At 41.9% G+C, this 15,430-nt stretch overlaps 1 protein-coding gene across 3 annotated transcripts in view; it reads left to right on the top strand.

The window, feature by feature from the left end:
* The window catches only part of iqsec1b (IQ motif and Sec7 domain ArfGEF 1b), a 192,399-nt gene that overhangs the window by 120,769 nt on the left and 56,200 nt on the right, over window positions 1-15,430 (top strand). The window contains exon 1 of one of the 3 annotated variants that reach the window (XM_069513460.1): window positions 4,588-5,189. The exons of 1 other annotated variant lie outside the window; for it this stretch is intronic. In XM_069513460.1, coding sequence (XP_069369561.1) covers window positions 5,113-5,189 — 77 coding nt within the window. In that variant the 5' untranslated portion in view covers window positions 4,588-5,112. Of the gene's footprint in view, window positions 1-4,587; window positions 5,190-10,797; window positions 11,179-15,430 lie in introns of those variants that run through there. One more of the 3 variants, XM_069513470.1, reaches the window with a different exon arrangement.

The raw sequence follows: 15,430 nt of genomic DNA, 5'->3' as shown, positions 1-15,430 counted from the left end.
AGGTTGCGTATATATAAGTAAAAGTAAAACTGCCCAATATAATTCAAACCACTTATGAGACTCACTCTAGTAGTTATATGTGGTAGAATAGAAAAATAAAAATATCAAAAAAGGTACATGAAGGGGGTTGTTGGAGCTTGGTTGTGATTGGCCAATCAGTCAGTCAGTTAGTCAGTCAGGGACAGACATAGGATTGGAAGAATGTATATGTATGTTAGAGGTATAAATGTGTGTATTGTACTTATGTATGTAAAAAGTACAATACACACATTCACAGTATGTGTCTATTTATAATTATTTTTGGGTATTTTTGTATTTCTCTCGTCCTCCAAAACAAATAAACAAATCAACAATCAACTCAATTTTATTCATAAAGCCCAAATTCACAAATGTGTCTATTTTCAATCTTTGCATATGAAGCTCTCTATCCAATGAAGGAAATAGAGATAATTGGATGGAACAAAATGAAAACATTGAAAAAGAGGGTGGAGGTACAGGTGAGTATGAGGCTGTTGCATATATGGCTTTCATTCAGAAGACTAGTAGATTAAGATTAAGATTCCTATTTTTGGTCCCACACACAGCATGCAACATGCAAACATGGGGACATTTGACCTCTGTATTTAACCCATCCGTGTGAACGGAGCACACACGGATCACACGGAACACAACACACACAGTGACCACACACGGAACAGTGGGCAGCCATGAAGGCGCCCGGGGAGCAATTGGGGGGTTCGGTACCTTGCTCAAGGGCACCTCGGCACCTCCCACTTTCTTACTGCCTCCCCACACGCATATTTGATATGCAAATCAGGTTGAATTTTTTGTTAAGCCATTTTTTACCAAATCCCTTATCAAAAAGAAATAAAATTTTAAATATTCTAATTGAAAGAAGGTTCCTGGTTTCAATCTCAGTTGGGTGTGTGGAGTTTGCATGTTCTCCCTGTGTCTGCTTCCTCCCACAGTCCAATGACGATTGGGGTTAACGATAATTTGAGACCCCGAATTGACTGCAGGTGTAAATATGAGTGTGAATGGTAGTTTGTCTCTGTGTGTTGGTCCTGTGATACACTGGGTATCTGTCCAGGGTGTACATCACCACTCAATGTCTGCTGAGTTGTCCCCCGTGAGTTGTCTTGTGCTAATATTATCAAAAGAGATCACTTTAAAACCAAAGTAAAGGGCTGTTAAACATGCAGACATTGAATAAAGCCTACAGTTTCCTTTTTAAACAGTTTGAGGTGAAACAGTTTAACTTCCAGGTGCTGCCAAGCATAAGTCATCAGTACTGTTAAAAAACGTGTTTTGCTCTTTACATTAAATGTTAGCCTACAGTTCTTGCTCTCTGTATATTTTCTTAAACCTCTACAACAGATATGATGAATCATGATAAACAAATTATAGACCAAGATGAATTGAATTTAATGCTGGATTTTAACCTCAACTAAACAGAGGTGTGGAACCTTGCACAGCTCACTGACTACACTGTGAAGTTTCCATATATAGTGTATGCTAAGAGTCCTTTTGTTCTTTTAATAGTGAATTTATAATACTGGTTGTTAGACTCTTACTTGCTGAAGGTGCTAAATGTACCATTGGGTGTGTGGATTCCCAGGCTTTAGCCAGTTAAAGTCGCTAAATGAAAGCTCAGATGAAGTGCAGGGTTTGTCCTTCCCCAGTTGCTACAGATTCTGCAGCAGTAATGCTTCCTCCGGCTCATTTAGTTGACGCCCAGAGCTGAGTAAAGGAAGAGCTGCACCTGATTCAGCCACAAAGTAACTCTTCAGAGCCTTGATGAGTTTTATAGTGACACGCTTGTTGTGAAATTCTCGGGGTTTTATCATCATCTTGCTTTATTTAATCCTTGAGGGCCCATTCACTAAGAATGAAGCTGTAGTAATTAATGATTGATTCTGGCATGGGGATTTCCTTTGTCCACCCCGGGGTAAAAAGGTGATCAAGCATGGATGACATCTCACTCTGCCCGCACACAGACCTCGGGCTGGAAAAAAACCACATGATAGATGGTCGACCATTTGGTTGCACCGTCTGCTCAGTAATGTTCTGCTGGGCCACCCTGAGTGGGATACCCCCCTCCAGACTGTCAGCAAGACAAAGGAAAGTGTTTACACTGGTCCTTAATCAGGCGAGAGGAACATGTGTGGCCCAGTACATAAACCTGTCCTCTTGTGGCACTGAATGAAAGAAAAGGGCTTTTATTGTGCTGTCCTTTACTGCTGCTTAAATTTGAGTTGTCACCATGGACCACACATTTAAATCGTTGTACAACAACAAACTGTATTAATAAACTGCACACATTTTAAAGGAACAATCCACTGATTTTACAGCTCAGCTTGTTTCGGTGAGTATTGAGTCTATGAAGATTGTTGTGCCACCATGAAAAATAACCCTTACGATGTAACTGGGGTTATAACAATGTGGGCTTGGAGACTACATCCAGATAGAGAAGCTCTAACTCTCAGGGATTGAATCATGGTGAATGTTTGGGTGGATTTAATCTATGAACCCAGATGTCAGCAGTACAGCAGCGGCAGAATGTCAATGAAAACATTTACAAGCAAATGTGGACATTATTCAGTCTCTAAACAGGATTCTGAAGCTGGTTATGACACAGGCTTTGAAAATAATATTGAAGTAAATGAAAGTGCTGGGTGAAGTATCTCAACCCAGAAGAACTCATCAAACCCCATTGTAATTAGAATAAATGCATCATTCAGTACAAATCAGAATATAATTCTGTATAAGTGGAATTTCAAGAGGTCAGCCAAGTGGCAACTCATCATAGGTCATGTGTAGCAGTCCCTGGTTGCGCCTTTGTCAGCTAGCTGTTTTGAATAAGACATGAGGGTTTCATACACTGAGCAGAGATTTGTTTTTTGTTTTTCCAAAGTTGCAGTTCGAGTGGCTGATAAAAGCACAGGGCATAAAAGACGGCATAATGTCCAGGTCAATACATAATGATGAGTGGGTGTGTTGATGACGTTTCTAAAACGTGAGAGATGCAAAAATGACAGAGGCAAAAAGATAACCAATATTCCAGGATGAAAATGAGTTGTCACTTAAAATACACCACGAAGATGTAGAATTTAAAAGACAATTGCATTCCAGATCCAATTGTCTGGACATTTACTAGACTCAATTTCTGAAAATGTCCATAAGGTGCTATTGCAGTAAAAGCAGCTTGTCTACTTTAACACAGAACCCACATTCATCTTTCCTTTAGAATAAGAGGCAGGATATTGCTGTCTGTGCTGCTTTGAGTTGATGTTTTTTTATCTCTTGTAAATCTTTTGGCTTTCTGGAAATTATGTATTTATTCACTGGAAAGCCCCTTTTTTATTCCCATCCTATGCAGTTCATATTCATTTACAAAAACATTTTGGCATTATATTATTCTGCTGACTCTAATTACTACTGTTATCCTGCTTTTGATTCATTAATCTATTGCTTCAGCCGTATAACACATAGAAGGAGATGGGACTGTGTGTTTTGGTCTGCAGCATCATCCCACAGAGCTCTGTTCAGTATTGTAAGCTTTCCTCCGCGGTTTTCATGACTCACAGCCTTTTACAAAATGCTGTCTGTTCTCACTTCAAAGCAGCGTGCCAGGCTGAATAATTGCTGTTTCGCTTCTCGCAGCTCCACGCCCGGCCTGGTCTGTGGCGTGGCGAGCTGACGGAGAAAGAGCTGGAAGCTGTGGCAGCACTGGTATCGCGTCCAGCTTCCTTTTAACTATGTCTGCCAGGATGTTAATGACAGCTGAAGCATCACGGCAGAGAGCGATGACACCCATCCAGGAGTGATATCTGTACTAAACAGAGTGTGACCATGGCAGTCTGATGTGACAGGGATTGTGTGGTGGTTTAGCACTGGTAAAGATTGATCCACTCATTTTCAGCTGAGCGAGAAGTTCTTTGTGATTTTAACCACATTGCATATGCAGTTTTTTGGCTACAGTTTTTTACAGAAATGAAAGAGGTTAAACCGTGAACCAAGTAAAACCTGTAAAAATTCAACACAATATAAAACTCTGATTTGTTTCACATGTTGGTACTTGAGGAACATATGTTATTATGAAGTATTAATGATTTTGACTCCAAAGTCATCATTAATTCATTCCTGCATCTGTAGTCGTCTGCTTCACTTCATGCAGCGATATTTTTGAAGTTTGAATCGTGCTTTTTTTTACTCCCCATAAATATGAAGAGAGATTTTGTATAGATTGTTTTTTGCACTAAATCCTCATCCTGACCCTCAGCGCTCTTCTCCAACCAATCAGAAAGACTCACATCAAACGTCCATCAGTGTCCTCTGATGCTGTTTAGGGTTGTCCTGGCAACCAGCCCAGGCTTTGTGTGTGTGTGTGTGTGTGTCTGATGCTGTCCCTCATGGGTGCCGGCTTCACCCCTTTGCACACCATGTGCTGCTGCTGATTAGCTCGTCTCTCAGCAGCCTGGGCTGGCAGAGGCTGTGCAGCATCTGATAAAGCCTAATTGATACGGCCGCAGAGGGAGGCCTTTGTGTGCTTTGTTGGCCTGGCGAGGCGCAGCAGCAGGGACATACCTTGTCAGTGTGGCTGCTTAGACAATGGGGGCAGCTGTAACTCAACTGTGAGGAACTGCAACGATGGAGACAGGAACCTGCTCTGCTATTGACTGACTGGGGAAAAAGTGAGCCCAGAGCGTGGAGAGAAGGAGCAGGGCAAGGAGGAGGTTTTTTGACATAGGGGGTTGTTTAGGGACAAAGGTTTTGTCCAACAACTCCAGGAGAAGTCACAGTGGCCAACATCTCTATCAAGGCACAACTACTACTACACCTGGACACACAGCGAGTGCAGGACAGCACAGGACTACTCAGCATTAACAAAGGCAGCAGAGTGATGCACGTCCAGCCCCCTCCACGTGGCCTGGATGCACAGAGTCAGATGTTGAGATGGGACTGTAGCATGTGGGATGGTGTTGCCATTCAGCTTGTGCAGGATTCACTTGTCCTTCTGAGTGTAGTTTATTCTTTGTAAAGGAACCCTTTTTCTATGGACCTCACACAGCATGACATTTTTACCCTGAGCCTTTTAAACGGACTGACAGAATGTTGAAGTTCAAAGCTTTTTGTTTGGATTACTGGCAGTTCCTCTGTCTGCAGCCTCTTCATGGTTTCTATAAAGGGTAAGTTGCTTTATATTTATGTTCATTCTGAAGCTCGATGTTTTTTCTCCCCAAGCCTAAAAAAAGAAAAGTCGCAAAGCTATGTCCCGTTCAAAATTGGAATAAATCCTCATGTCAGAGACAGTGTTTTGTGGTAATCCTGTAGGGAATCAACCAGCACATGCTATGAGTGCCCAAGATAATCACACTTCTGTCCTGTTGCCTTGTAAACTGTCACATTTGAGCTGGACTTGTCTGATGGACAGCCCCTGTGCTGTTTTGTACTGCTATGTAGAGTGGGACCGACATGGGGACACGGGGCCCACGTGTCAGTGAGGTCAACTGCTCTGAATGGAAGTGCTATTGTTGTGGTTTGCCCCTGACAAGCTCCAACACAGTATTCTCTCCATTGTGTGTGTGGTCCCACTCACAGTTATTGGCTCGGCAGCATGAGGCGACACATGCCCCCTTCTCCACTGTTCCTATGTGTGTCGTTCCATCTTCCACAGTCTGTGTTCAAGTCTTGAAATCAGATTCTGTGACTTTTTGCACGGATGCTAATGCTATGTGTTCATTAGTTAGGAAATGTGACTTCACAGGTTTTACACATTGAAGTCTTTTCAGTGAACAGGGGCAGTACTCACCAGTCATGTGCAAACATTGCTGTGTGAAAGCCTGCTATTAAACTAGGGGCCTCAGTGTGAAAGACATGGGCATTTACCCGGCAGTGGGGGTTAAATTAACAGACACCATTTTATTGCATTTTGGGAAACGTAGTAGATATCAGGAAATCCTGGTGTCTGCTGCTCTTTTTATAAAAGTTATAAAGTCTAATGAGTCCCCTATTTTAATGGAAGTGCAATACTAACTTGAGCTAGTACTGGTTGGATAATCAAATAAAGTTTTAGTTTTTGTAAACTATCCATGTGATGGCCAGGTTACAAAAATAAATATTTGATAACTGGCTGGTGTCTTCATCTGATTCTTTTAAACTGACGTGTGATTGTTGATACCTTGCTGCAGTTTACGTGACTGTTGTGACCCCAGGTGATTATTTTACTGTGAATAGCAATGCCATTTCAAAATGTACAGACTCAAATAATCTGCATTTTTGCTCTTTTGTGCTCTGAGATATTTAATCTTCTTATAAAAGGTGGCGCCATGGGAATTGGCTGAGGAGTGTGTGGATTTTTCTTTGTTTGGTCTGTCCCCTCCATGTTTCTAACACTAGCTGCCTTGAACAGGAGGTGAAGGATGATGGAGGAATTAATACATTAGCATTTTTAAATTGTTCTTTTCCACACACTCAAAAGTAGTTTTTAGGTATAGACTGCGAAACAAAGGTCTAGAACATGGTCACTTTCTTTGTGATTTATTTCTTTGCTTTACTCTGTCTTTAGGCAAGCAAAATACAAAATTGATTAGATGAATGGTTATGAAATGGTAATGATACAAAACTTGAAATGTGACCATTTTAACTGAAGGCTGTTGACACATTGTCGCTCGAGAGCTATGAACCACTATGGCTGCAAAATGGTGCATTACATCAACTCTGAGAGTTCCCTGATGAAACATTCAGATGAGTTGTACAGTGTAGGACTAATACAACCAAACTAAGTGAACCGCTCAGGTTGACGGATCATTTTAGACGTCGTTCCTGGCTTGTGTCGCATCTCATTTTCTCTGTGTAATGAGAGAGGCCCCCGTGGGGTCAGGTGAAAGTGAGCAAACTCTTGGTGTGGTTAAGAGAATCCTAATCAAAAAGGGGAGCATGTGATGGAGAGGAGCATCTACTAGCATGAATTGTCACACAGCTCCAGGCCATATTTATTCATGAGTTCACCCATCCCCCCACTCCACACAGACTTGTCTCTGGGGGGTGAACACAAAAACGTCCCCCCACGACACAGCTTAATGCGCGTGTGTTTCCATTTAAATACCAGTCAGTGATTGGATGGTGGAGACCCATTTCATTAAGCTTGAGGATGAGCATGAGTCCTTGTATTGTTTTTGAGTGTGCTGGAGCTGTGAGTGTTTTGCATTGCAGTGGGGCTCTGACTTGTTCTGGGAGCCAGACGGTCATTATGAGGTTGCACACAAAGGACAGACCTGCTCATCATAGTGATTGGTCTCTTAGAGAAACTCAGCAGCAGTCAAAAGTCTTCATGCACTTTTTTTAATCACAAAAATTACAAATGGTTTGTTATACGAAGGATGTAAAAGGATATTCATTATCATATTCATATATGAAGACAGTGATGTGATTTGAATACTCACTGAACAGTATCTGAATTTATGGAGTACTAATAAAACTGTTTTCGTGCTGGTGCAAAAACTAGTGCAAGGAGGAGCTCTCTGACAGTTTGGTCTGGTTGCTTTGCACATGTCTTACAAATGGGAGGTTTGGAATAGTGCAAAGCGATTTGCTGATACTTAGGTGGAAAATATGTCTTAGACTCAGCTGAGAATAGACGTCTCTGAACCACATCTGTTTGTGCCACTGCCAGAGAAGCATTTAAAGGTTCTTGTGGACATCTGAAGGCAGGAAATCACATAGTTGGATAGATCTGAGCAAATACAACCAAACCTACAGTATCTTCATGTCTAGAGTAAAGAGAGGTTTTCTGCAAGGTAGGTGTAATGGTTATCATGTTGATGAAGGAACGCACAGAAAGGGTAGGCAGCAAGGAGAAATACTCCAATACAGCTCTAACCTCTTTGCTGCTGTGGGTCACTGGCCCACATCAAACTGTCCAAACACAGTAGTTCATCAGTGTGGAAGAGATCCCCTTTACCCCCACCTCCCCACTCTGCTTCATCCCCTTTCCCCAGGCGAACATGACTCCATGTGCCAACTCTTGACAGAATAATTGCACATAAAAGTGGCTCCTTTATGTATATCAGTTCCCCTGTACAATGATAGAGGCTTTATCCCACTTTTCCTCAAGGATTCATCTGATTATAATGCTTTTATCTGAAGTTAGTAGACAGAGCCATGGCCTTTAATATTCCACACTCATTGTGGACTTGGGGGGATCAGTCTCCGCTGAGCACCAAATTCGGGACATCAAAAGCCTTTCTGCAGACATGAAGTAGGTGTCTGGCCTGTCTCCGATCAATCCCAGAGGAGCTCGACCTGACTCTTTACAATTGCAGATGAATTCCTGATAGATCTCATGAGGGTTTCCAGATTTACCAACTCACCCAAAGGATTGGCCTTAATTTGTTTTTTTTCATGCCAGAGAAGGCAGTGTATAACAAACCAGAAAACAGAGTATAGTAGTAGTATCCCTGTGAAATACTGTATTAAGGAGAATATGTCATCTTTAATAGAGTGCTAATTACATTCACTTTTTAGGCCAAACAGAGCACAGGCCTGTGAATGTCTTGGTCCGCAGAGTCTGCTCCGACACTGAGGTCTTTCATATTCTGCCAGCAGCTCGTTCACACCATTTGCTGCAGGGTTCCCAGGCTGCCAGCTCCTTCTGCACTACCCAGTGGCACATATGGCTTGAAACGGTCAGTTTGTCTTTAGCCACGCTCTCTGTGATTTTCTTCGTGGCATGAAATGGAAACATCAAAGTCTGAGGCCCTTGTCAAATCGATCTGCTGTGTGGATGTGTACAAGCATGGTGATACAACCCTGGACTGCAGTCACTGTAAATCAGAGCTTCGGAGCCACTTGACATGACACACAGTGATATGTAATACCCTCGTTGTAATTAGCTCATGTACTGATTATGTTCCCTCTTTTTCATCGGCTCGTTTCTTCACTGTATCTGGAACATTCAGGAGAGAAACCGACAGATTAAATCCATCAAACAGCAGAATTTGTTTCCACTACATTAATGACTGTCGTCTCTCTGACTGCCAGAAGATGACCCTCATGGAGGAGCGGGTCAGAGGCAGACAGACAGAGAAATGTTTGGCAGCTGCTCAGAGGAAGGCCACAGAGGCCAACAGGGAGAGAAAATACTTGGCTATTCTTAAACATCTAAAATAACAAAGGCCATCGTCTCACATGGTGAGTGTAAGGATTTGCATTACTATGTGTCAGCATATCCTTTACATACAGCTGAAGTTTGTTTGGAGAAGCTGGTATACCCAACTATTAGTGATTATTGGGATTGAGGGCGTTACTGTAGGCAACATAAAGCTCAGTGGTCCAGCAAATGTGATATTACACAAAATGTCAATGCACACAGACCACAAAACCAAAGAAAACTTACTCTGGACAGCTTGTGTTAAACAACACTAATCAGCTAACTAATTAGAATCAATCGAGAACAAATTGTCATTGACTGTAAGCTGAGTTAGGTCTGTGGTGACAGGTATGTTACAGTGGAGAGAAAAGGTCAAGATTAAGGAGGCGCTTGACTGTTTCGTACATTATCATATGTGAATTATTAACATGTCAGGATTCTTTAATACAGGTGTACTAGAACCTTATTCTGTATGATTACATCTACGTTTGAGTAATATGTTTCATGTGGAAATTGACTGTAGGAAAGAAAGGCAATCTAGAATAGATAGACTTTAAAAAGTTGGACCCGCCATAGCTGATATGCTCTGCACAAACCTGATTATCCTGCAGATCTTTATCCAAGAAAGGCTCTCCTTAGTGGGGAAAAAGCATGTTTCGATGATGTGCAGATTTTTTATTACTTAACCACAGCTCACTTTGATGTAGATCAATAGTTCTGTTGTACGAAAGTAATGTGAGAATCTTTCAATCCTTTGGTCCAATCAGGTCTTTTGTCTGAATATTTTTCATAACTCTACTATATATTGTATACCTGCTAAATGTTCTTGATGACCACTATGAGCTTTTTATAGTACAGTTTTTCATTCATACAGTGTATCTATGTGCAGCACTTTCTCTATCACACATCACTCATACACTGCTGGTACTGCTGTCAGGAGCAATTTGGGGTTCAGTACTTTTGCCCAAGGACACTTCAGTGTGCAGAATAGGGGGATTGGGATCGAACCACCTACCCTCTGGTTAGTGGACGATCCGCTCCACAGCCAGTTAGCCTGACATCAGACATTTGTGCTTACTGCTCATCATCAGGACTCATAACACATAACAGCTGATGAAGACTACTCTACAGAGTCTCACGTTGACTGTCCAGTACACTTTCTTTTCTCCTCCTCATGCATCACACTCAGTATTTCAAGTCTCAAGTAAAGTGAACTTTTACTTTACATTCCACTCCGCTGACTCAGTGAAATGACTTTAATCCTCTGCCCTAGATGTTATTCTTCAACGTGTTGTTATGAAATGGTTGATAAGAGACGCATCAAACAGTCTGGTGTGTCCAAAACCTACTGCACACCCTCAGCAGCAGATTTTTTTTCAGGCCATCTATTGAGAGTTTATAAAAAAGGGGATATCTGACACTACAAGAGGAGTACAAAGAAAATAAACAATGACCAAACTTTCACACCGCCCGCACATGCAGCGCCATGGAGATTATTTCTGGGCAGCAGTCAGTGTCAGCCTGCTGAGGAAGGGGGTGCAGCCGCCTGGTGGAATGTGAACATGTGCTAGCACAACACACCAAATCGAGGAGGGATTTCACCCTCTGTCTGGACCACTTAGCAGCTGGCCTTACTTGGTAATGCTGGATAAGTCTGTGCTCTGCTCCCCTCAGAAAAGAAGTGATTGCAGGGTAAAAAAAAGAAGGGAAAAGAGGAACTCAGAAGGAGCAGTGACTGAAGTGACCCAACCTCCAGGAGAGAGAATTAGTCATTTTTCCTAAGAAACAAGAAAAATCTGCGACATGTTTTGTGGTCAAGTGAGGAGAGAAGGAAGGCGTGGCATGGGTGGATGCTGGGAGGAGGATTCAATCATGCCCTTAGTTGCCTGAAAACATCTGGCTGTTCTTTAACTCTCTTTCCTCACATCAGACAACTGAGAGTTTCCAAATCTCAAGTGTGCATCCGGCGATGTCGGGGTCATGTGGAATCTAATGTGGAAATACTGCATTTCAGTGCGGACTATAAGGTAGGGGAATCCTGTTACTCTTCAGCTCCAAAGCACGGTGGTGTGCTGTTGGGATCGCAGTCAGGTTAATGCTCATCCACGTGCTGAGGGAGCGCTCTCTGTTTTTGATACATTTTGTTACCTAGAGTCAAACTGCGGTTCAGACACAGCATTTTTTGTTACTTATAGGAGCATTATTTATTCAGAATACTTGCAAAAATTAGTCTGGTTGAAGCACAAATCTTTATAGTTTGTTATCTTTTTTAATGGACTTAATCAATACTATTAATTATAACCTTCGGAATGTTGTGAAATGTAGATTTCAATTCATCTTTGAGTCTATAAGAAATCAGAACTGTGAAAACTACCCAACATAACTTAACTAAGACCAGGTTCATGTTTTTGGACTGCATGTTTTGTCCAACTCACAGCCCAAACAAACAAATGCATCAAAAAGGAGAGATGTTGAACAATGGGAAGCTGAATCCAGCAAATGTTTGGTGTTATTGCTTGATAAATGACTCAGGCCCGTGGGTACCACCCTTGTTAGGCTGTGAACCTACTTGTGACCTTTCACCTTTATAAGTGAACAGATTCAGTATTTGCACTAAATGAGCAATCACACGGTGGGAAGTCTAAATTTCAACATACACTTAACTTAAGCAACTTAAATATTACTACCTGGTGATCGAGATAATTATGTGTTATTTTATATTCCAATTATTTTTCTCAAGCAACTCTTTATTCAATGGTCTAATTGTTTCAGCACTAGCCAAAGAAGATTCAAGCAAGGGTAGAAGACAGGAGGATGATTGACTGCAGCCAACTTGTTATTCACTACACTTCTTACAACTGTTTTTGAAAACAGAGCTGCTGTAGGGGATGGGTTAAAGCATTAATGGTTCCACAGAGTGATTCCACCACGGCAAGGCTAAAATTAGTGGCCATTGTGGCTAGATCAGCCTGAGTCAGCAGTGGCCAATCACCATTCATAAACTCTTTTGGTCTGTAATTCCAGTTTCCGTGGGTCGGCCAGCCACAGCTTGGAGTTCATGCTTTAATACAGCGAGCATGGCCGTTTTTATTGAATTTCTGACTCCTGTCTGGTACAGCACACGCACACGTTCCTGTGTAATCTGGCCATGAGACATTTTCCGTCTCTGCTGATTTCTTGTGAACGCCACAGTGACACGGTTTTTCCTCTCAGCTTGGACTCCCTTCTGTCTGCTCTGCTTCAAATTACCACACAGTCACTCACACTACATGGGACTTGGGCTGAAATCAAATGAGTGACAGTTTTGAAACACTAGCTTAGATGTTCCTCGTCCATTTATGTAGCTCTGTATCACTGTTTAGTGCAACAATGTTAGTTGTAGAAATATTCATTTCAGGTAGCATTAAGTCGTTAATAATATCATTAATTTGGAGTCCCAGCTTTGTCTATCTTACAAATGCAAGTATATAATTCCCTCTCATTGCTGCTCTGCTGTTGTCCTTTCCTACTCTATAAATATTATGTGTATCTTAAGCTACTCAATGCCCCAGTATGCAATGTTAGCCACCAACTTTTTTTGTTGTTCATTGCTAGGCAGGTAGCTAAAAAGCCTTCTCTTGCTTTGGTTGAGAAAAAAGTTGATATGACAAAGCTAAAAGAGGCTAACATGGATCTTGCTTGTTTGCTTGTCACCTTTATGTCCAAATGCTGATTAATGCAGTATTACACTGTAACCTTCATTTAAAAGACTTCAAAACCTTGTAAAAAGCCAAAATTACCATCAGAGTATTCTTGCAAGCGTAGTCAAACAATGCAGTTAGTTTTGACTAAATTCTGATTTGTAAATAGAAATTTCTGACATCCCCTTTTTCCATCTGCATGACAAATAGGAGAATGTGAAACAGCCAAATATTCTTCAACTTTGAAAAACAATTATGTGGGACTGTTTTGAGCAAGAAGCTCAGGCAATACAATTCAGGCCCAAGCCACTGAAGGAAGAATGACTACTGTTCTATGTCTTACACTTACAAGACCTTTCACAGTGTTATTGTTGAGACTGTCAGACTGACCCTTTGATCGCACCTCTCTGAACGCGGCAGTGTCATCGTCATGCTGGACATTCCTGAAGACAGAAGTCATACCTCAATAACCCCCCCCCTCTCAAATGCAGGTCTCGCTCCCCTCTGACCCTACAACTCTGTCTTTACTCCCAGCCAATGCCTCACTACATACCAACCCCATCTGTGTGGGTATCTGTCTGTGGGGGAGAGAGAAGGACTGTGGTTTTCCCTCAATATTCACTATCTGTATGGATTTTTAAACCTGCTCTACCAGAGCTTTTTGTAATAAATTCTCTTTAAAGAGTTTTACAGCAGAGGCACGCTCAGACTGTTTGAACTTCCAGCAGACTGTATTTTTTACTGTGCACGTAGGCGCTTTAAAAAGGTTTGCCAGTGAAACTGTAGAGGCCAGGGAACCTGATAGGACCATTTCAACTGCAAGCCAAAGGAGCACAGGGTATTATTTATTTAGGCCAAGGACTCAGACTGGAGTTGGGGCTGCCAGTTTGAGATGACGTATAATACGTGTCTTTTTGTTTTGCAATCCCGTGCTCCTGGTCTCCCTGAGGACAGGAAGTACAGTATCTCTGCTTAACTCCACAACAGATCCTCTTGTGTCCTGACAACTACACCTCAGCTCACACATACTTCCTGGCAAACAAGCAAACGCTGCAGGTCAGAGCTGGCAATGTCTGGTGTGTCATAGCCACATCTACTATGTGATGCCATCCTTGTTGTGAAGCAGAGGTGACCTGGGGCACTAACAGACTGCACTTTCAAGGCAAAGGCACTTTGGGAATGGAATTAAAAGGCCCTCTGCTAGCAGAACCGAGCAGTCCATTGGCAGCCATGTTGGCAGCGCCTCCCTCTGATCCGTAGCTGTTAAACGGCAGCTCCTTTCTCGCTGTCATAACACCTGAGCCACACAGGAAGGAGGAGCTGTTTTTAACACCACATGAACACAAACAGTTGAGAAAGGGGGGGGGGAGCTGAAGGCGTTTGGTGAGTTTGGCTCTGGTTCAGTTTTTGCTCAGGTGGAGACATTTTGCAAGGTAAGACTGATCATATTCTTCAATGATGTGAATGACTGGTTTGTATTTTCTGAGAAACCTGCATGTTGTGTTGTGTACACTGGGGTGTCAGTCAGGGAATCTGGCACCTGTGTGCAATTGATTTCAAGGTCTCTGTATTTCAGCTGCCATTCCTCAGCAATTTCACACTTAGCATACTACGGAAGGAATTCTTTTCATCCTGATTTGGCTTGTCAGACCCCGTCATGTTATCTAAAAAGCTAATTTACCTTGACTGTGTCTCTGCAGTGACAGACACAGGAGATGACTGGACATCATGGGGATGTTGTGTCTGCTCCCAGTGTCTCTTCTTCTCTTTGCTTTGCTACCTTTCCATGAATTTCTCTCACTTTTTAAGATTTTCAACACTAAGAGGATGCTCTGCAGAATGTAGTGCTTTAATAATGTTGTTGTTTGACAGTATGCCAGGATTGTAATGAGCTTTTATGAATATTTCAGAGTTGCAGTGTCTTATTTCCACCTGTAATTTGACTTGAGTTCTCTGTTTTTCACTTGCAGTAGTTTCTATTTGTGTCCTTTTATTTCATTTTTTTAAATCTTGCTCAGCATACTGCATTTGTATTCACACAGTTATGCAGCAGTTAACACCAATGTGGAATGTGGAAACTGCTTAGTGAAGAACTTGGGTCCTTTACTTCAGTAAGATTACTAATGCCTCAATGCAGAAATGCTCAGTTAGGCCTCAAAGTAAAAGTACTTTGAAGGTCCAGTTTGTAAGATCGAGTTGAAAGGAACCTTTTGGCAGAGATTGAATATAAAATAATCCTAGTGATGTTTTCATTAGTGTGTTTCATCTAAATTGTTGTTTTCTTTATCCGAGATTGAGCCCTTTATATTTACATCGGGAGCAGGTTCTCTCTACGGAGGCTGCCATGTTTTTTACAGTTGTACAAATTGGACAAACTAAACATCTTTTGAGTTTTTATGACAACTGAAGGTTACCACAGGTTCCTGTTTGGCAGAGGAGAGTGAGGTGAGGGGTATTCAACTGCGACATGCAACTTCACCACTAGATATCACTAAATTCTACACACTGTACCTTTAAATTAAACTGTGAAAGGTTGGATGAGAAAAAGCTGGGCCTGACTAGAACCCAAGCTGAAAAAGCTCATGATTCACTCTTTAAC

This window comes from Paralichthys olivaceus, chromosome 2, assembly GCF_024713975.1.
Source record: "Paralichthys olivaceus isolate ysfri-2021 chromosome 2, ASM2471397v2, whole genome shotgun sequence".
Taxonomy (NCBI): Eukaryota; Metazoa; Chordata; class Actinopteri; order Pleuronectiformes; family Paralichthyidae; genus Paralichthys; species Paralichthys olivaceus.
The sequence above is the reverse complement of the archived record's forward strand: the minus strand, read 5'-3'. Positions and strand labels throughout refer to the sequence as shown.